The sequence below is a fragment of the Danio rerio genome, chromosome 3 (assembly GCF_052040795.2).
Source record: "Danio rerio strain M-AB ecotype USA chromosome 3, GRCz13ab, whole genome shotgun sequence".
NCBI lineage: Eukaryota > Metazoa > Chordata > Actinopteri > Cypriniformes > Danionidae > Danio > Danio rerio.
Window position 1 is genome coordinate 18,702,523 of NC_141023.1, and position 17,478 is coordinate 18,720,000.

The following is a 17,478-nucleotide window of genomic DNA, read 5'->3' on the forward strand; positions in this document are numbered from 1 at the left end:
GAATGAGTTCTCGAATACTTTGAAGCACAGAATTTGTTTCGCTTTAAAATATTTATATACAAAAAAATTGCCATATTATTGCTGTGGTATGGCTTACTTCATTCATTCATTCATTTTCTTGTCGGCTTAGTCCCTTTATTAATCCGGGGTCGCCACAGCGGAATGAACTGCCAACTTATCCAGCAAGTTTTTACGTAGCGAATGCCCTTCCAGCCGCAACCCATCTCTGGGAAACATCCACACACACACACACACACACTACAGACAATTTAGCCTACCCAATTCACCTGTACCGCATGTCTTTGGACTGTGGGGGAAACCGGAGCACCCGGAGGAAACCCATGCGAAGGCAGCGAGAACATGCAAACTCCACACGGAAACGCCAACTGAGCTGAGGTTCGAACCAGCGACCTTCTTGCTGTGAGGCGACAGCACTACCTACTGCGCCACTGCCTCGCCATGTGGCTCACTCATTTAAGATAATATAAATGCATTAATCACATATCTATAAGTGAATCAAAACCTTCCAAAGGGGATGCTAATAATTTATGTACACTGTCCAATCTTCTTAAGAAGGCCATTTGCATGATATGTGGGAATTATGACTAATCTCTAATTGTATATTTACCATATTTGACAATCTGTCCAGTTAAAAACTATGAGTAAAAACGTGAAATGCACCGCAAATGCAAAATAAAAAGTTTTTTAGCATATGACTCATAAAAGTTACCTTGAATATCTAATATAGCCTTTAAACAGTGTTATCAATTGGATTTGTTCTTGCTAAGTATTGTTTTTGACGTGAGTAAAACTCCAGTTAGTCCTTACGACACAAAGCACGCGTTTTTATCTGATGATAACAACCTCTTTGGTACAGTCAGTTAGTGAGCTGGGCTCAGGAAGCGTGGTGTATTGAAACTTGCTGTAAAGTGCCGCGGTTTCCGCTAAAAGTTCATCTCTTAAAACAAACGTGCCGAGACGTATCGTTGATCTGATTGGTCAACTGTCTCTGCGTCCTCGACGTACGGGGTGTGGGCGGAGCCTTATGGTTAGGCTGGACGGGTGTTTATCAGAAGCGAGATCGAGCTTCTCAGGTTTTAACCACGCAGTGCATAAAGTAAACCTGGTCTATGAGAGAATGAAGGAACGATATCAGCGGGTATGGAAAGTGCTGTTTATAGCATGTAGAAAATAAAGCTAAAACTTTTAACGTTAAATAATTTGAGAAGATTACCGAAGAACCTCCGTGCTGCTTCTGATGGTCAGCGATGTCACTTCAGAAGGAAGCAAAGAATTGAATGCCCGCCCGTGGACATTCCGTAAACGAGTGAACCATTCGGTTAACGGGACGTTGCGTCATACTGGAGTTTTTACATAGGCTACGCGAATGCCGTGAGTGATGGCATGGCAGAATGCTAAGCTGCATTTTCTTTTACTACTGAACATGTGGATATGCTCTCAAGGTGAGCTAAATAAAAGTTTATTCTCGAATATGGACTTTGTATCTTAAAGGAATTAGTATTTATTTCTAAATACTTGTATATTTATGTACGTTATTAATAGAAGGCACAGCCACAACTTTAACAGAAAAACTTTTTTAAGTGTTTTAAACCAATTTCAGACAAAAACTACGCTCTTAGTTGAAAAATGTACTTAAATGAAAGTTCTAGCAGCATTTGCGGCACGTGCCACTTAATTTTTGGTTTTACATTTGCACATTTGACAACTTGTGACATGGTCCTTATGTTTACCACTACTATGAATATTCGGCCTGTAAGTCTGACTTTCATGCAAGTAAACAACATTGGCTCTATTTAATTAAATGTGAAAAACGTTGTACTTTGATAGCTATTTGCTGCTAATATGATTTCCCCATTTAAAATGAGCAAAGAATACTTTTCTGAAATGATATTATTAATGAGAATGTCTGAAAGTAACTTAAAGCCAACTTAACCCCAATCCACTCTGTTGGCATCTGTCCCAGTACACAGTACAAGCAAGTAGCCAGCCTATTGAAAGAGGTGGTTCTTTTTTCCTCAAAAAGTGAACCTTTTTGCAGTTACTGCCTCATTTTATATACAGTTATGAGGTTTAAAAACTGCGTTTTAGTGATATTTTAAACAATCTTTGCTGAATTAGCTTGTCGAAGGGTAACCATAATTTTTCTTGTACCAAAAAAAATCCTACAATTTTGTCGGTGCTTACAGTAGGCCCACTAGTGTATTACAAGGTATATATTTACAAATGTGCATTAAAAATTGTAAGTTATCTCAGTTTTAAAAATAATGTCATGAAATTAGCATAAAAAATAACTTACCCATCATTTGTAAAAATCTGTTAAAATTAGTTTTAAAATAAAAACTGTAGCCTATAGGCAAACCAACCAAGTGGTCAGCTATATATTTAATTGGATTGAATATATATATATATATATATATATATATATATATATATATATATATATATATATATATATATATATATATATATATATATATAAATTGTATTTCCATATGTTTTATGTAACAAAGTTCATAACGTAACCTTGCCTCAACCTGTTTCCGTCACCCTTTGTGTTTGTATTTGTTCAGGCTTGTTCGCATTTGAAGTGGATGTAAACTGCTGGTGGAATCAAGCCCTTCCTGTGGATCGCGATGTGTCTGTTTTGTGCCATACAAGTGCACAGGGAAGAGCATACAAGTGTGATCTCTGCCAACTTCATGTTATCACGTCGGGGCACCAGTTAACCAGCACATGTGCCAACTCCACTGAAACCTTCAGCTTTTCTATTCCAGTAGAGCATAGAGAGCACATTAACTGCTCATGCAGTGGAAGTACCTGCAATGTGAAAGCACAAGGAGGCTGTGAGTACAACAGAATTTGACCAATTACCTTTAAATGACCTTGTTTTTTGGGGGGTTCTAGGAATGTTTCTTGGTATAAGTTATATGCTCACCTGATGCATACATTTTCTCTAGAAAATAAGCTTTATTTATAATTTTTGATTAATCTTTGGAACTTTCAGCTTAATTTAGTAATATTTATGAATGACAGAATTACTATAGCAAAATCCTTGGATGCCTTGTGCTGTAGCTTTTAGGTTGTAGGCATTGATGAATGTTTTGCGCAACGTTGGTGTGATTGACAGCAAATGCAGAAACTGATAAAGTGTATGGTTTCTAGTTTGATTCATTTGGGAAAAAACTGAATGTTGATCTGTAAATTATTAACGTTTAAAAAGGAGTGCACAATATATTTTTCAGCATCGATATCGCAATGTGTGTGCGTGCGCAATAGTCACATAGCAGGATATTCAGTTCATGTTTATTTATATAGAGCTTTTTGGAGTGTATATTGTGTTAAATCAGCATATTATAGAAGATCTAGTAAAGTCCAGTTTTCATAGTTCAGTTTAGTTCAGTTCAGTGTGGTTTAATTTTCACTGCTGAAAGTCCAAACACTGAAGAGCAAATCCATCCATGCGCAGCTCCACAAGTTCAAAACCAAGCAAGCCAGTGGTGAAAAAAGCCAAAACAAACAGTGTGTTATGGTTTTCTGGAGTGTCAAACGGTATTCAGGTACAGAAATCGATTATATATAAATGTAATGTAAAATGTAGAACAACAATGCATAGACTTTGCAATGTTGCTTTGGATTAAAGTTGATCAGCACCCAAAACAGAGTGAACGTTTATCATTTGCATGTGTTTTAAAGGCAATTCAAGAGAGATTGAAGTATTTGCGCACACAAAAATACACCATTTGTCCGTTAGTAAACAATAATTCCACTTATTTAGTAATACTATGTCTATACATTATTATTTCACATTGTATTTAAATATTCGATTTCTGTACCTGAATGCTGTTTGACACTCTAGAAAACCATAACACTGTTTGTTTTACTTTTTGCTCTGTTGTATTTATTTTTGCCTGCAATTTGTTTATTATTTGTTATCCATGATTCATTCCTCTACAAAATAACTATAACCAGATTAAATTTAAGATTTCGCTCCAAAATAGTGCTGCAAAATAGAACTGCACGATATTTGAAAAAACTGTATATTATAAATATATAGATTTTACTATAAATGTATATGGAGATAATATTGTGAATTTAATTTCAGAAGCATTTGTAAATGTATTCATAGTGTTACGCTGATTGTGATGATTTTTTTAGGGTAGTGAATCTGCATAAAATGAACAAATTTCTAAAAAAAAAAAAAAAAAAAAAAATATATATATATATATATATATATATATATATATATATATATGGATAAAAAAATTTAAATGACAGATAAAAACAATAGAACAAAGGTAAAACATTAAATAAACAGCCCTTTATGCTTCTCTGTAAACACAGTATTAAGAAATTGAATAATCAAATGTAAAATAACACCACAGAGTGTATAATTAAGCACATTTAATCTTTTGTTAGAGTACAAACTTTGTAATTTCTTGTGTCCAAATGGTTTAAGTTATTTTTTTAATTGCTTGACAAAAAGATTGTATATGACTCTCCTCAGTGTTATCATTATTTGTATGTTTTTTGTTGTTTTTTTATTGTACAATGTATGTTTGTTAAAAAACTGATATGATTGTATGAAATAAATTGTATGTTTAGTGTATGTTTTGCCATGAATATAGCCAGTGCTGCTGATATGCCATTAAAACATAATTAAATAAATAAGGGTGTCACGATGGCGCAGTGGGTAGCACGATGGCCTCACAAGAAGTCACTGGTTTGAGCCTCAGCTGGGTCAGTTAGCATTTCTGTGTGGAGTTTGCATGTTCTCCCCATGTTCGCGTGGGTTTGCTTCGGGTGCTCCGGTTTTCCCCACAAGTCTTTGCTGAATTGGCTTGTCGGAGGGTAACTATATGTTTTGATGTACCAAAAACAAGTAAATAAGAGAGAAATTAATAAAGGCGCCATGGTGGCGCAGTGGGTAGCTCGATTGCCTCACAGGAAGAAGGTCGCTGGTTCGAGCCTCGGCTGGGTCAGTTGGCATTTCTGTGTGAATTTTGCATGTTCTCCAAATATTCGCATGAGTTTCCTTCATATTTGCGTGGGTTTCCTTCGGGTGCTCCGGTTTTCCCCACAAGTCCTGACATATGGTACAATTGAATTGGGTCAGCTAAATTGTCCGTAGTGTATGTATGTGAATAAGTGTGTTTGGATGTTTCCCAGTGATGGGTTGCAGCTGAAAAGGCATTCGCTGTGTAAAACATATGCTGGATAAGTTAGCAGTTCATTCTACTGTGGGGACCCCTGATTAATAAAGGGACTAAGCCAAAAATAAAATAAATGAATGAATAAATAATTGCTTGACTACTGCTATGTGACTATTGCAGATTCTCACATTGCGATATCGATGCTGAAACGATATATTTTGCAGTCCTATAATAAACTATATGGTGAAATTGCATTCATATCACAATACAAATCGCAGAAAAAATATTTATCACAACGTCAGATTTTTTTTTTTTTTTTTTTTTTATCATGCAGCCCTAACTAATCCCTTACTAATATTTAAGTTTGAGGTAATATTTTTAGTCACTTTGGTTGATGTAAGTTCAGATGAATTGAAAAGTTAAGTTAATTCAACAAAAAACTATAAGGCAGCAAAAAAGAGGTTCTACAGAGTTGATTCGATTCATCCAGAGAATCAAGGCATGAATTAATGCAGGCCATTTTGATGTTTTCGTTTCATTTGAGAAGAGAGCTCGATTTATTGATTTTTTTTTTTTTTTTCAATGGAAAACTTTCTTTGAATAATGCATGTGCTCTGAGTGTGCTCTGAGATTCTGTCCAAAATTAGTCAAGAAGTGGAAGTGTGCAACACCCTTGTGGCTTGCTTTTGCAGATTTCTCCACATGACTTCCTGTTTTTTTTTTGTGTGTGTTAAGAGTAATGAGGCTCTTGCAGCACATTGTGTTGGATTGTTTGTTGTTTATTTCACTAGTTTTTAAATTACTTTTTTGTTGGCATCCCATTAGAACATTGTTTCATCTTTTGCAGATCCACCGTCTCCCCCATCCCACCCTAATTGTGTTATCGAAGACCTGGTTAAAGAAGATATTTATTGCTCCTGGACTATATCTGATGAGCCGATGATTACAACTGTGTACACTCTTCATTGGCAAGATTATGAAGGGTGAGATAGTTTTTTTTATTTTTATTTATTTATTTTTTTTTACTGTTGCTTCCTGTATATTATATAAAGACATTGATTTGAGCATTGTTTTGTGTGTAGGAACGTAAATTCTGCAGAGAGTGATTGTGAAATGGCCATCATTAACCGTGACAAGTACACAAAAGGCACTCAGATGACAGTATGGGTCACTGCTAGAAACGTTTTGGGTTATGCGCGGTCTGAAGAATCTGTCTTCAACACAGGCCATATCAGTAAGTCATGTTTAATCTACTGCAAACCATTGTTAGATTTTTATTTTTTTTGGTTTGGTTCTGATTATTCTATTCAATAAATGTTTAAAAAAAAAAAACCTCTTTACCTGGGATCACCAAACTTGTTCCTGGAGGGCCGGTGTCCTGCAGATTTTAGCTCCAACCCTAATCAAACACACCTGAACAAGCTAATCAAGGTCTTACTAGGTATACTTAAAACACCCAGGCAGGTGATTTGAGGCAAGTTGGAGCTAAACCCTGCAGGGCACCGGACCTCCAAGAACGAGATTGGTGACCCCTGCACTATACTCTTCTTTCATGTATTATTCAGCATTTGGGGTCAATAAGAAATTATATTAACATATTTAATAATTATTCAACAAGGATACATTCCTTTAACATGAATAGACTGTAAAGGCTTTTACAAAACAATGTTTTCCAGTGATGGGTTGGGGCTGGAGGGGCATTCGCTGTGTAAAACATATGCTGTATAAGTTGGCAGTTCATTCCACTGTGGTGACCCCTGATTAATAAAGGGATCGAGTCAAAGGAAAATGAATGAATGAATAAATTAATTATCACAGTTAGTCATTTAAATTTTTCATATTGCAAGTTAGACCCGAGTTTGATTCCCGGCTTGAGGTCCTTTGCTTTTCCCAGTGATGGGTTGCAGCTGGAAGGGCATCCGCTGAGTAAAACATATGCTGGATAAGTTGGCAGTTAATTTCACTGTGGTGAATTAATAAAGGGACCAAGCTGCAAAGTAAATGAATGAAGTAAAACAGTATTTAATACATTTAAAATACTAAGCAGTGCAAGTGTTTTTAGTTATTATGTTGATTATGTATGAATACAGTAGTCAAAATTTGAAGCGGATCAAAAACATTTTTTTTAATTACCCTAATACACAAATGGGTTTTGTTCAATAGTTTTAGAAAAACTTTGGTTTTTGTCCTCTTCAAATGTTCACTACTGTATGTAACAAAGATGTCTTGAGAGTCAAATCATCATATTGCTGGATTTCTGTAGGGTCATTTGACATCTAAAGGCATAGTTTTCTTAAAAATTAAAGTAGTCATCATTTAATGGTGCTTTCTAAAACAGTTTTTTAAATGATGAAAGAATTGTCGTGTTTGGATGAACTGCCACCTTAAGATTGAAGTAATGTGGCTGAAAGGTTAGCTGTCATCACAGGAATAAATAACTATTTAAGTAATATACTAATATATTAAACCAAATAAATAATTAATTCAATACTGTTAATTCAATAATTTGAATAGTTTCATAATTTGTAAAAATGTGTACTGTTTTTTTAATCATTCAGTCCAACGCGCTCTCTCATGGCAATTCGTAACTTTTTGAATTACTGTCTAATTTGTATGAAATCGTGCAATATTTTTCATACAATTTAGTATGAAATGCTTATCCTCTATTGATAGTTGAGTTTAGGGGTGGGATTGGATGCCACGCCTCCTTTTTAAAAGCATACATTTTCGACTGAAGTAGGCATGGCCGGTATAAGATTCTGACGGTATTATAACCTTGGATAAAAATATCACGATTTCACGGTATTGTGATTGCTGCTCCAAAATAAGTTTTTTTTAAATGTCTGGGTAAAAAAGAATGTTCCCCCATTGAACACAATATATTTTATTTTAAGAAACATTTAAAATGGCTATGCGGTGGCACAGTAGGTAGTGCTGTCGCCTTACAACAAGACGGTTGCTTGTTCGAGCCTCGGCTGGGTCAGTTGGCGTTTTTGTGTGGAGTTTGCATGTTCTCCCCGTGTTTGCGTGGGTTTCCTCCGGTTTCCCCACAGTCCAAAGACATGCAGTACAGGTGATTTGGGTAAGCTAAATTGTCAGTAGTGTATGTGTGTGAATGAGTGTGTATGGATGTTTCCCAGAGATGGGTTGCAGCTGGAAGGACATCCGCTGCATAAAACATGTGCTGGATAAGTTGGAGGTTTATTCCGCTGTGGCGACCCCAGATTAATAAAGGGACTAGGCCGAAAAGAAAATGAATGAATGAAACATTTAAGATATTTTGGACCAGTAGCTTTTGATGTAGAAGTTCCTTTTCTGCTGAAGATACTGTTGCCCTAAAAAACTAAATAAAATAGTTTTGAAAGACATTTAAAAAACAAAACAAACCAAAAAACTTACGAATACCTTAGGAATGTTATAACAGAAAACTTTGACGGTTTTAAAACCTTGACTTTTCCAAACCGTGGTATACCTTGAAATCGCTTATCATCCCATGCCTACACTGAACTTGTACGAATTAGCCACCAAACTGCCAAAACATAATACCGTTACGTTTCCTCGTGAGATCAGGCTGTTCAGTTATAAACTTTTGAGTCTCGGATACAGACAAAACTGTGTAAACTTTTCTTTTATTCTCTCTCTCTTCAGGGCGGCCAGACCCCCCATACAATATGACCCACATGTTTACACCACTGGAAATCTTCTGGGACATGGACTGTGACATTATGGGCACATTAGATGAGTGTCACGTGCAATACCACATGCAAAATCACATGCTAGACTGGACCGAGGTAAAAGCAATTGACAAAAGCAAAAGGATTTGCAACATCTGTGTGTATATTTCCACATTTTTAAGTCAAGTCCAATGTCATTGTGTTCATGTGTGCGACTCCTCATTCTCCTAAGTTTCAGTATTGAGCCACATTTGTAGGATTGTGGGATTTTCAATTAAAAAATGTATTCTTGTCATGTTTATATTATATGTTTTATTATATAATATGATATATAAATTAAAATATATATATATATATATATATATATATGTTATTGTTAATTGTTCTGTTTATACAATTTACAATGCATGTCTGTACACTTTATGAATACACTGAAAAAATGATTCATTGGATTTACAAAATTTTTATAAGGTAAGCGATTGCAAACAAGCATATGGGCTGAGTTTAAACAAACAAATTAAGTTGTTGTTTATTTATATTCAGCCCATATAAACAGTTTGCAACCACTTACCTTGAAAATGTTGTAAGTCTGAATTTTAGTGTAACTAGGACAGTGGTAAAAAGCATTTCACTACATCTCGTAGTGAGTTTGATTGCGAATGTGACAAGTATACTATATTTAAAGATGCAATCTATAAAGATACAATCTAAGATAAATGAGTCATTTAAGGTCAGAGATTTAATCCTGGTTAAAGCGATAGTTCAGAGTATCCATCATTAAGCATGTTGTTTAAGATAAATGTCAACAACAGAATCAAACCAGTCGTCACACCTTTGAATCATTTTTGTGCAGGTGGATGATTGCCAGAGCATGTTTCGAATAGAGGATCCACAGCCGTTCACTCAGTACAGTTTTCGCGTTCGCTGCCACTGTGGACATGAAGAGAAAGTCATGAGTAACTGGAGCTCAGTGTATTCAGTGCGCACGCCTCCTGCAGGTCAGAAAAGCCCACACACCTCACTGCAGTCACTTATTGTCCATCTAGTCATTTGGATGGTCTTGAATCTTATTATTAGCCAGGGGTGTTCCTAGCTCTACTGGGGCACGCCCCCTCAAAAAAAAGACAAATCAAGAAAAAATTTATATATATATATATATATATATATATATATACACAAAATATATAGAAATAAAATATTTATTATAAATACATAAAGGTATTACTGTTATTATGCAGTTATTATTCTAAATAAATCACATAAATTAATCCTAAATGTAACTGGAAAACAGTGTAAAGACATAACTGGAGTGATGCTAAGATCATTTAAGAAATCTTTACATGACTAATAGTTTCCTTTCTATGAAATTCTATAGACATTTCAAAACAAAAAAGATGTTTCATAGAATTATCTGTTGTTTTAGACTTGACATGGCAGAGAATTAGGTTAATTAAGTATTACTTCCCTGACTCGTCATCCCTCCTTTTTACTTCAAACAAAAAAATCTATCAGGAGCTTAGTCTAAATAAGATCACCATTATATTATTAAAACTTTGTCGACTTGAAAAACTCACTATGTGCGGTCACCTACGCATAAAGGATGTTATAACGGCGGCGCGTGAGCAGCAAGTACTATTTGACGTGCATGTACACAACCGGAACTCACACCGGGAGAAGAGCAGCGAGTCAGGGTCCAGCAAAAGCAGTGTGTGAAACGCGCGGGTATGGTTCACTGCGCACATGCAGAGATGCGTCAGTTTGCTTTTTGATTAAACACATTGCTTTCACCAGCTTTGGTTCGGTTTCACATAGAGAATAAAGTCTTTATTCCCAGATTACCACTCTTAATAAACACACTTTGCTTATGAAGTAAATCATATCTCATTTATCGCATTTTCTGGGGCACTGGCGATATTTTGGTCTAGCAACGCCCCTGTTAAAATCCTGGTTTTAACCCTTCTGTATACAACGTTTGACCTTTGGATCAAATATAAGCCGCCTCCACTAAACCTCAAAAATAAAGCAACTAAATTTAATTTAAATCTTCAATTCTATGTATCTCTCTAAAAGCTCTGTGAATATCTAGGTTTTCTCTCATCAGTGTGCAGTATTTCATCAGTGTTTAATCGGTGGACATCAAGTAAATGCTATATTTTCTAATTCTAAAAGTACCTGCAAACAGTTGAAGTCCTCTGAATTATTAGTCCCCTATATTATAAACCCTGAGTTAATTTTTTCCCCCAATTTCTGTTTAACGGAAAGACGATTTGTCATTCATTCATTCATTTTCTTGTCGGCTTTGTCCCTTTATTATTCCGGGGTCGCCACAGCTGAATGAACCGGCAACTTATCCAGCAAGTTTTTATGCAGCGGATGCCCTTCCAGTCGCAACCCATCTCTGGGAAACATCCACACACACACTCATACACTACGGACAATTTAGCTTACCCAATTCACCTGTACCACATGTCTTTGGACTGTGGGGGAAACCGGAGCACCCGGAGGAAACCCACGCGAAGGCAGGGAGAACATGCAAACTCCACACAGAAATGCCAACTGAGCCAAGGTTCGAACTACCAACCCAGCGACCTTCTTGCTGTGAGGCGACAGCTCTACCTACTGCGACACTGCCTCGCCCCCAAAAGACGATTAGTTTTCAACACATTTTCAATCATAATAGTTTTAGTAACTCATTTCTAATAACTGATTTATTTTATGTTTGCCATGATGACAGTACATAATATTTTACTAAATATTTTTCAAGATACTAGTATTCAGCAAAGTTAATTTAAAGGCTTAACTAGCATAATTAGATTTACTAGGCAAGTTAACAGTATCAAACAAAATAATTTCTGTTAAATGAACTGCTATGATAAACAATACAAAAATATTTTTATTTTATATTTTATTTTATTTTATTTCATTTTATTTTATTTTGACAAATGTTGTGTATAAAAAGCCAAAAAAAATTTGCATTTGTTGTACCAAGAAGAATTAAAGTGCAGTAACATCGCACCTTTTGACCCATATGCTTTCGTTCACGTGTGCGAATACATCAGACAGAAAAACACAAGCTCTTGTGACGTAGTATGTTGCTGTTTGGTAAACTCTGACCTACAAATCTGCATCATCTGAGTGCATGAGACTGACAGTAAATCAAAACAGAAATATAAAAGGGTTTGTTTTATATGTTTATTCCTGATTGCGTTCTCATTTTTGGTAACACTTTAGTTTGGGTCACAATATATGCTATTAACTGTTAGCTTATTACCTGCTAAGATATTACCTGTTCATAAGTAGATCTAAAGTATTATCCATCCCTAATCCTACACTAAAAATAGATTCGTTGGATTTACAAAATATTTTTAAGGTAAGTGGTTGCAAACAATTTATATGGGCTGATTTTAAACAAACTTGACCAAAGTTGACCATTACTAAATTAAATTTGTTACCTAAACCCAACTTCTGCCTTACTAACTATTAATAAAGAGCTAATTAGTAGTTTCTTGAACAAGTAATGTTAGTTAATGGTTTGTTAAAACCTTGAATTGTGACCTAAACACCGCTATGGCGACCCCTGATAAATAATAAAATAATAGTGAGTTAATTATTTACACAATGAAGACTATGCAATGCTATTTTGCATTTGATGATTCTATCTCTGCACCTGAAATCTTACCCAATAGAGCTTTTTAACCCATCTGGTGAAATTTTACTAAATGCAATGTCAGATTTTTCTAATATCGTGCAGCCCTAATTCCAACTAAAAACTGACAAAGACTTTTTCTTTTCTCATATGTTTTCAATAGCTCCAGTTGGACAGCTGGATGTTTGGAGTGACTGCGCACCTAATTCTGACAAATCATCTTGTAACGTTTATTGGAAGGTAGATTATGCTCCTATAACTTAGTTACTTAACTTTGCTACCGTTCAAAAGGTTCAGTACATTATGAATGTGCTTTTGAAATGTTTCTGTCTATTCTTTCCTGTCTCAGGAAATGCCCCTGTCTCAGGCTCGAGGGGAAGTTACGAGTTATATTGTAACGCTGACGCTTAAAAATGGCACTGAGATTAAGCAGGTTGCGAGGCAGAAGAGAGACGCTGGAAACCAGCATCGCACTGAACACAGCTGCCCACAGCTCAGACACTTCCCTTTAAAACCCAGCGTTGTGGGGGTTTTTGTGTCTGCCAGCACCTCAATGGGCACATCCGACCCCACACTCATGCCATTTCCTGAGAGGGGTATGTAAAAAAAAAAAGTAGGGTTATATGGTTTACTGCTACTATGGTAGTGCTGCAATACTATGGCTACTAAATACTGATGGTGCCACTGTAGTTTGTAAAAGGTAGTATTGTCATTAATGGTTCTACAACCCCAAATGAGAAAAAGTTGGGACAGTATGGAAAATACTACTAAAAAAGAAAGTAGAGATTTCTGAATTTTACATTGTTTTTTATTTCATTGCAGACAATATAAAAAACATTATCTAATGCAGGGGTGTCAAACTCTATTCCTGGAGGGCCGAAGCCCTGCACAGTTTAGTTCCAACCCTGCTCCAACACACTTACCTGTAGGTTTCAAACAAGCCTGAAGGACTCAATTAGTTTGATCAGGTGTGTTTAATTAGGGTTGGAACTAAACTGTGCGAAGCTGTGGCCCTTTTGGAACTGAGTTTGATACCTGTGATCTAATGTGTTTCTCATGATTTTTTTTTTCCAAAATAAACCAATATTCCAATTTTGGTTCTTGCAATACATTTAAAAAAAGTTGAAACAGTAAAGCATTTACCCCTTTGTAATGTTATCATTCTTTTTCACAAGACTTAAAAGACATTTAGGGGCTAAAGACACCAAGTCTGCAAACGCATCAGGTGGGCAAAAGTACCGGGTCTTCGTTGTCGCATTTTGCGCTTCAAAATGTGCCACACATTCTTTATTGGAGACAGGTTGGGACTGCATGCAGGCCAGTCAAGTACCTGAAATATTTGTGTTTGTATTGTCTGCAGTGAAAAACAAATCAAAGTAAATTTAAAATCTTTTTTTTTTTTTGATTTGCATTTTTCAAACTGTCTCAACTTTTTCTGATTATGGGATGTATGATAGTTAATGTTACATATGGAAAAGTTACTAAAATACTCACATTTGTGCCGGCAAATAAACAATAGGCCACTTTATTTTATTTTAACTTGAGCAGTCTGTGGAGCCCTTTAAGTCCGCAAAACTGTTTCGAATTAGCAGCTTTTGTGGTATTGCACATACTGTCTGATACTTCAGTTTGAACACACATCTGAATCAGTCCATTTCTGTTCCTGTAAATATGATTTAGTAGCTACCAAGAATGCCACACTCTCCTAAAAAGAACAACTTACTAAGTGAAATTTGAATTACTTTGGGTTCTTGATGGACAATAGATGGAAAAAAGCAACAGGTACACTAAAATAATGTTTGATCATTTATGTACTATACCATATTAAATCTAGTATTTCTGATAATTTGCTTGATTTCATAGATTTGAGTTATGTATTACAGTATCACGATACTTGATACTTCATGATACTTCAGCTGGTATAGTGTCGTGACATGAATTATGATTTCCTGACAACCCTACAACAAACTTATCCTTTATTTTCAATGTTTACATTATTACTATTAATAAATATTGAATCATTAGTCATTTTTGATTCGTTTTTTGTTGGGAGAAAGTCTTATTTCTTTTAGTTTAGCTAGAAAATACAACAAAACATCAAAATTCACAACTGTTAAGGTCAATATTATTAGCCTCTCCATAAGGTTTTATTAGTTTATGTTAGTTAATGCAGTTACTAACATGACCAAACAATGAAAAATAAACATTTGACAGCATGACCATTTTTGCTGTTTTTAACCAAACAAACACATCTTTATTGAGCGTAAGAGATTTCTTTATAGACATAAAAAAGTGCTAAATGTTTTTAATGTGAGCATGTAATTAAACAGTATTATAACTGTATCATATTTTGCCCTGTAGAACAGTCTATACCTGAGGTGCATCTGAATGTAAGGAGTGAGAAGCAGGCTTTGTTGGCCTCATGGTCTGTTCAGCCGGAGTTATCTGAGCGCGTCCTGCAGTATGTAGTCCAGCACGTGTCTGTCGCACCTGACCGCCCGTGCCTGAACTGGCTGAGAGTAGACAGAACACAGAGCTCTGTCACACTCACAGGTGGGTTTATGAACATCAAAAAGAGATAAGCTGTTGTTTCCACTGATGCTCGCAGTAGTTTTGACTTTGTCTCCATCCACAGGTGACTTTAAGGACTACATGGCGTATAATGTGTCACTCTTCGCCATCTTTAACAACCACAGCACTTTCCTCAATTCATCTATTGCATACACTCGTCAAAAAGGTAGTACACATATTTTTAAGAATGTTAAAAATCCATGATACATTAGTCAACTTGCATGATTCTCTGACAATGTTTTATTTGCAAATTGTGTGAAACAGCAACACCAGAAATAAAAACCTGAACATGTGAAAGGATAAATTAACGTTATGTATGTTTAAAGGTATACCTCTTTAGTGATTTATATTCAACATTTAGATAACCTTTAATTGTTTCAAAGCTTTCCTCAGTCGAACACAAAATAAGATATTTTGAAGAAAAATGGAAACCGGTAACCATTGACTTGCATAGTATTTGTTCTTCCTACTATGGATGTCAAGGGTTACAGGTTTTTGGCTTGCTTCAGAATACCTTCTTTTGGTGTTCAACAGGTTTGGAACAACTTGAGGATGAGTACATTTGAATTTTGGGGTGAACTATCCCTTTAACTTGTTTTGTTATCAAAGATGTATGTAGAAGTATTATGACCCTTTTCACATTTAAAAGCTTCTCAGAAGTAGATGTTCTTATGTTTGGGTTAACTTCTATAGTCTTAACTTCTGCACCAAACCTGTAGAAATTTAAAATAAATTAATAAATGTAACACAATAAAAAATTTATTTTTTTATTTATATGATTTGATAAATCAAATACACGTTATATTTAATTATCACTTCCCTTTTTAATTAGTAATTTATATTATTAAGTTTTTTTCAAATATTTTAAAATGTAATTTATTCTAAGGTGTCATTATTACAGTGTAGCTATTTATTAACCACAGAGTAATAATAATTAATATACTCAAGACATGGTTTAATAGTTTTAAAGTTAGTTTGTGAGTTTGGTTAATGGTACAGGGACACATTAACATTAAGTGATTCCATAAATTTATATATTTCTTTTAGTTTTTTTATTTCCATTTATTCTCACATTTTTCTGTGGTAGTTTTAAGAGTGTTTTTAAGTGAATATTGCTCGTGTAATTGAGTTATTCATGTAGGCATGTGTGCACAAGTGAAGTTTCACAAACAAATTTCGAGAGGAGCATTTGATATGATTGAGCACGACTGGCTTCTCATCTGTAGTCAGTAATAATCCAATCCGAGTGACCCAGCTTACTAAAAATGAATCTTCGTTTTGGAAGAACCCCCCCTTCCACCCCATCTCCTCCTTTGCTCCCTTTTCCAAGGGGGGGCTCTTGAGACCTACCTGATCTCGGATTTCCTTATATACTTATTGACTTGGTGGTAGCCTTGGGCTCAAGTATCTCCGAGCTCAGGCTTCTCTCCCGGGACAACATGCCAAACCTGCTATTAACGCTAAGCATATCTAAGTAAGAACTCTTAAAACTATTTTCTATCACTTTCCTTCGGATTTGTTAAAAAGCAAATTACAAAGTTCACTAAAAGTTTGAATTAGAATGTTGGAAAACCTCAAAAACTGCTTTCTTTACTCTCATTTAAAGGGATAGTTCACCCAAAAATGGCGAATTAAAAAAAAATACATTTAAAAAGCAGGGAACAAGCTGAAGGTGATTGAGTGAGAGATTGAACTCAAAAGAAGATCTATTGAAGTATGTTGAAAAATGGTAATCATTGACATCCATTGTAGGTATAACAAACACTATGCAAGTCAATGGTTACCAGTTTTCATCCTTTTTCAAAATATCTTCTTTTATGTTTAACAGAAATGTAAGAGCAACAGGTTTAGGCCAAGTGAAGGGAGAGTAAATGATGACAGCATTTGTCATTTTTGGCTTGCTATTCCTTTAAAGGACTATAATAATGACAAAATAAAAATACAGTTCCTATAACTTTACGAAATGCTGAAAATACTGACCAATTTATTTATTTTTTGTATGAAGAAACTATCTCTATCTTACTGACATGGCAATGTTTTTTTGTTGTTGGTTTCTTTTTGTTGTGGGATAACAAAGTATAGTGTTAAAATGTAAATGAATTGTTTAATAAAATATTAAAAACTAGATTTGTGATAACTGCAAAACTGTCGTCTGGTTTTGTATAGGACTCTATTAATAATATCCACTTAGATCTATCAAGAAAAAGTGTAATTTAGAATATTTATTTTTTTATACTTTTTAGCTAGATTTGGGCTATAAAGTATTGGTTAATAAATGCAAGATCATATAATCAGATTTGTTAACGATCTAAAGTCAATGTTTACATCATCTTCTAATCTTCCCCACCTCGCAGTTCCTCCTAAAGTTTCAGTTATCCAAGTGACGGACATTTCTCACTCGTCTGTGACTCTGACA

The 17,478-nt window shown here is 35.1% G+C and overlaps 1 protein-coding gene across 1 annotated transcript in view; it reads left to right on the forward strand.

Annotated features, from left to right (window-relative positions):
• The first annotated feature begins 989 nt into the window (after window positions 1-989).
• il12rb2l (interleukin 12 receptor, beta 2a, like) overlaps window positions 990-17,478 on the forward strand; it is a 26,914-nt gene continuing 10,425 nt past the window's right edge. The window contains exons 1-11 of the mRNA NM_001365786.1: window positions 990-1,463; window positions 2,592-2,864; window positions 6,019-6,154; window positions 6,254-6,405; window positions 8,820-8,962; window positions 9,699-9,843; window positions 12,655-12,731; window positions 12,841-13,087; window positions 14,853-15,044; window positions 15,127-15,228; window positions 17,417-17,478. The exon at window positions 17,417-17,478 is cut by the window's right edge and continues 70 nt beyond it. Of these exons, the coding sequence (NP_001352715.1) occupies window positions 1,400-1,463; window positions 2,592-2,864; window positions 6,019-6,154; window positions 6,254-6,405; window positions 8,820-8,962; window positions 9,699-9,843; window positions 12,655-12,731; window positions 12,841-13,087; window positions 14,853-15,044; window positions 15,127-15,228; window positions 17,417-17,478 (1,593 nt within the window). The 5' untranslated portion in view covers window positions 990-1,399. The remainder of the gene's footprint in view (window positions 1,464-2,591; window positions 2,865-6,018; window positions 6,155-6,253; window positions 6,406-8,819; window positions 8,963-9,698; window positions 9,844-12,654; window positions 12,732-12,840; window positions 13,088-14,852; window positions 15,045-15,126; window positions 15,229-17,416) is intronic.